The sequence below is a fragment of the Brassica oleracea genome, chromosome C9 (assembly GCF_000695525.1).
Source record: "Brassica oleracea var. oleracea cultivar TO1000 chromosome C9, BOL, whole genome shotgun sequence".
In the NCBI taxonomy this organism is placed as follows: domain Eukaryota; kingdom Viridiplantae; phylum Streptophyta; class Magnoliopsida; order Brassicales; family Brassicaceae; genus Brassica; species Brassica oleracea.
In genome coordinates this window covers 22,637,299-22,645,426 of record NC_027756.1, presented here as the reverse complement: position 1 = coordinate 22,645,426, position 8,128 = coordinate 22,637,299, and the positions used below count along the sequence as shown (strand labels likewise).

Genomic DNA, 8,128 nt, shown 5'->3' with positions numbered 1-8,128 from the left:
TCAGAGGAGGATGGGAGTATATGTTGGATACGATTCCCCTTCTATTATTAAGTACCTAGAGCCAACAACAGGTGATTTGTTTACGGCCAGGTTCGCGGATTGTCATTTTGATGAATCTCAATATCCAGCATTAGGGGGAGATTATGGTAAGCTGGTACATGATATAAAATGGAATCAAACATCCTTAACATGGCAGAATCCTCGGACTAGAGATTGTGATCTAGAAGTCCGGAAGATTATACATCTTCAAGAGCTAGCTAACAGATTGCTAGGTTCCTTTGCTGACCCAAATAGAGTAACCAAGTCATACATACCAGCTGCAAATGCACCAATAAGACTTGATGTCCGTGATGGACATAATCAGGCTGCTACTACTGTTTTTTTTTTAATTTGTCCTTGTGTTTTGAGTCCTGCAGGAAACACGAATGATTTGGATTGTAGTGTTAGTTTGATCAATTTCGTTATATATGTATTTGTATAATTTTTTTCGTTTCAGTTTAATTGTTGTTGTAGAGTAAAATTTTCGTTTCAAAATAACTGTTTTTTTTTTAATTTGTCCTTGTGTTTTGAGTCCTGCAGGAAACACGAATGATTTGGATTGTAGTGTTAGTTTGATCAATTTCGTTATATATGTATTTGTATAATTTTTTTCGTTTCAGTTTAATTGTTGTTGTAGAGTAAAATTTTCGTTTCAAAATAACTGTTTTTTTTTTAATTTGTCCTTGTGTTTTGAGTCCTGCAGGAAACACGAATGATTTGGATTGTAGTGTTAGTTTGATCAATTTCGTTATATATGTATTTGTATAATTTTTTTCGTTTCAGTTTAATTGTTGTTGTAGAGTAAAATTTTCGTTTCAAAATAACTGTTTTTTTTTTAATTTGTCCTTGTGTTTTGAGTCCTGCAGGAAACACGAATGATTTGGATTGTAGTGTTAGTTTGATCAATTTCGTTATATATGTATTTGTATAATTTTTTTCGTTTCAGTTTAATTGTTGTTGTAGAGTAAAATTTTCGTTTCAAAATAACTGTTTTTTTTTTAATTTGTCCTTGTGTTTTGAGTCCTGCAGGAAACACGAATGATTTGGATTGTAGTGTTAGTTTGATCAATTTCGTTATATATGTATTTGTATAATTTTTTTCGTTTCAGTTTAATTGTTGTTGTAGAGTAAAATTTTCGTTTCAAAATAACTGTTTTTTTTTTAATTTGTCCTTGTGTTTTGAGTCCTGCAGGAAACACGAATGATTTGGATTGTAGTGTTAGTTTGATCAATTTCGTTATATATGTATTTGTATAATTTTTTTCGTTTCAGTTTAATTGTTGTTGTAGAGTAAAATTTTCGTTTCAAAATAACTGTTTTTTTTTTAATTTTAATGCAAAATTTATTAATAGTATTTTTTAATTTATTTTTCAATTGATTTAAAATATTGTTAGGTGTATAAGTAATGATGTTTTTATTTTGAAAATATGTAAAATTAAATATATATTTTAATTTATGTGTATAAATCTAAAACGACAATTAAAATGAAATGGATAGAGTATTTGTTTATAAAATGTAACTAATAAGTAAAATCATGTCCCGGATTAACCCATGGCATAACTTTATATTACAAGATGAAGTTTAAAACTATAAAAAGGTGTGGTTAACATCTTCCGGAAAATTTTCTAATCATGTTATAAACCATTTAGTGATCGACCCATTTATCAGTCCGTGTAGCAAGACGGGCCAAGCCCATCCGCAGGATCATACTGACGCCTATCTACTTTTGTGTTTATCTACATTATAGTTGGTGTTTATCCTACGTATTGCTAGTCATTATCTAGTTAAGGATAAATACGATCTCATGTCGATCCAGTACTTAGACCGTCATTACCATATGTATATAAAGACCAGTTGGTCGACCTAATAATACACACAAGTTCCCCTCTTCATTCACAACAACAACAGAAATTTATATCAAGCAATTATCAATATTATTTCTTTTTTTTGGTCAACTGAGTTTTCCATTGATTAAGCCCATTGAGCTGAAATACATTTGGTACCAGAAATACAAGAGCAGAAAGGTCCAGTAAAATTAAAACATTACAAACCCAATTGTAGAAACATCTGGATGTTAGACCACGTGTTAGTGAACTATCCATCTGAATCCGCATTACTTGAACACGTGTCTTCCATGCGTTAAACGACATTCTCGGCCGCACCGTAGAATCTCTCCACCGTCCAACCTTCCCAATGACGCCTATCTCTCTACTGCAAGAGTTCCGACACCAAAGACCTTCCACTTAAGCTGTGAATACTTGAACAAAGGAACTTTGAATCACCGAAATTATACCAGAGGAAGCTCAATCCGAGATGAGATAAGATCCTTTGTTGGACCGCCTTTAGAACGCCAGCTCTTCTGAATCCTCTCCATTCTCGATTCGAAGCATCCATCAAAATTGATCTTTCTTCCATCAGAGAAGCTCCGCTTGATGTGAGATTAAAGTGTGAAGACTGATTCTCTTAGATAAGAGATCAGAGATCAGAGTGAATGATGAATAAAAGAACTTTACCCAGAATTCTACGGGATATACATTAAGAACGAAGTGGAAAGCTAAGCAAACTTTATTAAACGATCCAAAAAGACAGAGAAAGATAGAAAAGGATTTGAAGCTAAGTTCTTTTATGGATCAAAGGACACAATAAAATCGCCATCTTGAAAAGAAACATCGCCTAAGCGAAAACTTAATCGGCTAATCCGAAAAATATGTTACAAACAAAAAAGTTTTAATCCAAGATCTACGTAGGAGTTTCTCTCGTCTCATCTCTGTGAAAGATTGAGAGAGAGAGAGAAAACTCCTTCTGCGCAGCAATTACCAACATCTAATTGAAGAAACATTATGTTGGACAACTTAATGGGTCGCAACTTGAAGAATTTCTTTCGTGGCCAATAAAAAATTCACTGGGGGTATATAGACACATATAATATTGTTCTACAATTCGTTTTCTTGCGTAGCAAAATTAATTACTTTTTTAGAATAATTTTCAACATTAACCAACGTTTTGAATAGAAGGATCATGGCGTCTACTGTGTCTATGTCCAAACGGGTTCATAAATATTCTTATTTTATATACTAATTTCCTGTAGATAATTCGACGAAATCCTAAACTGTGGTTTCAAGTAGGAGAACTGATAGAGCTTAAATGTAAGAGGAATAAGAAAAAAAGTATGTGAACTTGTGGTTATAAACCAAGATCGTTAACCTTATGTGTGTTGAAGTAGGTCAAAAGTAAAAAAAAAAAAGAATAGAAAGTAGGTCAAAAGTTATTAGGAAAACAATAATAAAATGTTCAAATTTTACATAATAGTAATGCGCCAGGTAAAATTCAAGATAACATACTTGGTGGACATGTCACACTCGGAGTGATGCTTTAAACTGGATGAACAAAGTTCCGGAGAGAAAGTGGATCCTAGCTATGAGAAAATAAATAATCTAATGATTTAAGTATTTTCTTTTTCAAAAAAAAAAAGATTTAAGTATTTGATTAAATCGCAAAAAAAAAAAGTGCCACCATTTTTAGCAATATTTTTGTTTTCTTTCTTGTTTGCCATAGTATGTTTTAATGATGTTGAGTGCAAGTGTATTTATGCGGCGAACAACCTCTCAATTAAATGTGTTAATATAGGTCGTCATAATTGACCAACATTTTATGACACTACTTTGTTCATCTTTTTATTTATTAATTTTCATCTCATCATAACATACATACTACTTACATGACGGCAATATTAGTGTAAAAAACTAGATTGTAAAGTTTCACCACCATTGTGTCTTTCATTGTTCATTTAATTTTCAGAAGTCTCTTCCGTGTTCAGAGTATTGAATTCAGAAATATACTTCAAACGTTATTTTATGGGGATACTGCTGAATATAAAAAGTCTTAATACGTAAGATAAACATAGATTCTAACTTTGTTACGTGGCGACAAGTTGTGATATATGATCCTTACCAACCTTACATTCGAGAACCAACCAGAACCCAATATGTTAACACAAACCCCCATAGCTCTGCCCCGCCGATTTATTTTGAAGAAATACTAAACTTCTTCGAACTCTCTTAGAAAACTGTTGTTCTTATTGGGTTTTAGTTCAGATACAAGCTGTCGAAGATCAGAAACTTCTTCTTTGAGTTTAGAGTTCTCTTTCAATACGTTATCTTGAGTATCTGATACGCGGATCAGCTTATCGATAAGACAGTTGTTCTCGTTGCGAAGACTTATCACCTGAGACCAGAGTTCGTCAAGATGTCTCTGTTTCCTCATCCTAGATCTCCTCGCGGATTCTCTGTTTGAAAGCATTCTCCTTTGTTTCCTCTCGTCGAGTGCGGTGATGCTCTGATGATGTTGATGATAATCTTCGTCAGAAGTGGAGTTGTTGCTCATCATGAGATCTTGACCGTTGGATGATAAGGAATAGTTGTTGTTGATGATGAGATCGTTTAGGTAGTTTAATGAAGAGGAAGATATTGGAGATGTGGGCATGTTTAGCATGTTGAATTCCGCCGGGATTATTGATAATTTTTCCGGCGATAGATATTGATAATACCCGGTGATTTCCGCCGGAGTCATTGTTTGGATTTGGTTTACAAGAGTGAGAGATGAATATCAAAGAGCTTGTATAGTTGTATTTGTGGGTAGAAATTAGTTTGAAGTTAGTGGGAGGAAGTGGGAGGGTTTTATAATGTTGGAGAGTTAGAAAAATAACGAATCATGGACAAGTGGGTCCTATGGATTATAGTGTGAACATATTATATATATATATATATTTTATTTTTTTTGATCAAATATATATATATATATATAATCAATTTTCAGTTATGATCGTAATTGATATATAGGCAGAAGTTGCAAGATTGGTACATACTCGTAGTCTCGTAGACCGCTTGAACAATCGGTGGTTTCACGAGTTATTGAGGGATTATACACTTAAATACCCTATAAAGTATATAGCTTATAACATATTGTCATGTGATATGTAAGTTTTTATTTAAGAAGTTGATAACTTCGTTAGGTAACACATAAGGTGATTCCCCACAATCAGAAACAAGTGACAAACACATTGGTATTTAAATATTAAGTTAAAAGTTTTATAAAAAAAAAGTATCTAACAAACAAAAAAAGAATTATCCTTTAACTAATAGGCCAGGATAAGTTTGAGCGCCAAGTACAAACGATCCATTTATGCCTCTGACATTGTTTCAACTTCCTAGCTAAGCGACCTGACCGAAATAAATATAATTTCGCCCCTCCTTCGTTTTCCTTTATAAGCGATCAATGGACTGATTCTTGTAATTTATATTTCAGTAATATTTTAAAATTGTTTGAAGTTTAACAGAATATATTATAGAGAATATTTTCATTAGCGTTTAATTATACTAACCATTAACCAACAAAATAGATCGTATTGTCAACATAAGTATGACAAGGCGACAATTCTTTCAATTCTTTTTGAGATATCAAATTGACCGTAGGATGAAAAGTAGATTATAGCCTTATTACAAGAATTCTAGAAAGATGTATCTGACCATCAATAACACTAAGATTCTTATCGAATGTGCGTGATACAAAATATATGTCAAATCTATTATTCTTTCATTCGTTGTTAAACATCTTAAAAATAATAGAGAATCTAAGAAAAAACAACCATTTGATGATTTTGTATGGCAAATCGGATATTTGTCATTATTCACTTTGACATATACATGCTCATAGAGATACACACAAAATATACGTATCTACTCTACTAGAAAACCCATGAACCCGCGTTTAGTTTATTTAATTTTTGTCCAACAGATTTAACCTCTTATATTTATTTAAATTTTGTCCAACAACATTGAAAATATCGAGATAGAAACGCGATATTTTTTGATAATTGGGTCCTGAAATTTATAATGAGTGGGTCCAAACATTTCCTAGTGACCATTCGTGGCTAATGCACCAAATACAAATTCACCGCTACATGATTTATTTCTATTCTTCTATATCATTCCACGCTTAATATAGTCTAATTAAATGAAGGGGAAGAAAATACAAAAGTATCGAACTAAGATAATCAATGCCGAAGCCCTTTCTCAAAAAAAAAAAAAAAAAAAAAAGATCCATGCCACCGTTAGTAACCGAGGTCATTACATGAGAAACACACTATGTCACCGGTAGAAAGGCGGTTATGCCAACACCAAAAGAGTGGTAAATCCTTTACCACCTTTTCCAACCCCCACTTCGACCTGACCTGACTGCTGAAGTTGATCAGCATACGGTTCGACCATCATTTCACAGCATAAATGAAAAAAAGACTCCACAACTTTATATAAACAGTTGAAGTATATATAAGTTGTTTCCACAAAAATATAATTATCTGAAAAGATTGCAAAATTACTTCTTAAAGTTATAATGGGGAAATCCTATTTTAGTCGATTTATTTTCATGTAAGAATCTGCTAAAACAATTGGCGGACTTACATTGACTTGAGAAGATTTTTAAGAAAATTATTTTTAAAATTCCTGAAGTGATTAGATTCTGGCCAGTAAGAACAATATTATAGGATCACGCGGGAAATTAAGCAAGTAAATTTGCAGACCATTTAATTAGATGCAATAACATATTTATAGTTTGTATACATAATGTGATATCCCTCGTACAAATATATATATCAATACAATTTTATTAGGGGTTTTTGCCAAAACTAACCCACAACTTGATTTTAACCCCAAACTTATACCCAAACTTGAATCAAATGCAAAACTAACCTAAAAGCCTAGTGAAATTATAGCCCTAGTAAATCGTCTGAGTCGTCTGAGATGTTGGAAGTCGTCTGGACGACTGAAGTGTAAGTCGTCTGGTACCGGTTTATTTTAAAAATAATTTATAAATCTTGTAAAAAAATATTTTGATGCGTGAAAAATAAAAATCAAGTAATTATAAACAGTTTTAAGTGATATAAATTAAGATATGATAAAATTGATTTGTTTTGAAGATAGATGAGTGGAAGTAGTGAATCATGAAATACTTTGGTTTAGGAGTTTGGCAAACATATGTTGTAGTATTGTATGTATTGTTAGGGTTAGATTTTGGAAAACTAAAATGTTTTTTTCAAAAATTAGTTTTCACCTATATGTGTTTATTTATGTGTATAGTAAACACTTTTCAAGTTTGATTTGATTTTATGAAGTCTTTAACTAGATAATTAAGTTTAGGGGTTATGTTTAGGGTGTGGACGACTTATATTTCAGTCGTCTGTTGAATAATTTACTCGGACGACTTACATTTCAGTCATCTGGTGAAGAAATTAAAACAGACGACTTACATGTAAGTCGTCCAAATATTCCCGCCTAAAATTTTTTAAAAAAAATATTTTCCCGCTTAAATAATTTAAACCAGACGACTTACTTGTAAGTCGTCTGGAAAATCTTCTATTTTAGTTTCCCGCTAAAAATATTTAATTTCCCGCTAAAAATATTAAACTCTTCTGGACGACTTACATGTAAGTCGTCTGTTTTAATTTCTTCACCAGACGACTGAAATGTAAGTCGTCCGAGTAAATTATTCAACAGACGACTGAAATATAAGTCGTCCACACCCTAAACATAACCCCTAAACTTAATTATCTAATTAAAGACTTCATAAAATCAAATCAAACTTGAAAAGTGTTTACTATACACATAAATAAACACATATAGGTGAAAACTAATTTTTGAAAAAAACATTTTAGTTTTCCAAAATCTAACCCTAACAATACATACAATACTACAACATATGTTTGCCAAACTCCTAAACCAAAGTATTTCATGATTCACTACTTCCACTCATCTATCTTCAAAACAAATCAATTTTATCATATCTTAATTTATATCACTTAAAACTGTTTATAATTACTTGATTTTTATTTTTCACGCATCAAAATATTTTTTTACAAGATTTATAAATTATTTTTAAAATAAACCGGTACCAGACGACTTACACTTCAGTCGTCCAGACGACTTCCAACATCTCAGACGACTCAGACGATTTACTAGGGCTATATTCATAAAAATGGCTTCTGTTTTTTTGTTTGGTCACAAGGGGCTGAGATGTAATTTCACTAGGCTTTTAG

At 32.0% G+C, this 8,128-nt stretch overlaps 1 protein-coding gene across 1 annotated transcript; it reads right to left on the bottom strand.

The window, feature by feature from the left end:
- Positions 1-3,822: 3,822 nt before the first annotated feature.
- On the bottom strand, positions 3,823-4,668 carry LOC106317057 (basic leucine zipper 43-like). The gene has a single exon (XM_013754917.1). The coding sequence runs from the start codon at positions 4,606-4,608 to the stop codon at positions 4,078-4,080; it is 531 nt and encodes a 176-aa protein (XP_013610371.1). The 5' UTR covers positions 4,609-4,668; the 3' UTR covers positions 3,823-4,077.
- Positions 4,669-8,128: the final 3,460 nt, after the last annotated feature.

Excerpts from the sequence above, each read along its gene's own strand:
- LOC106317057 (XM_013754917.1), bottom strand. The coding sequence starts at position 4,608 with ATGACTCCGGCGGAAATCACCGGGTATTATCAATATCTATCGCCGGAA.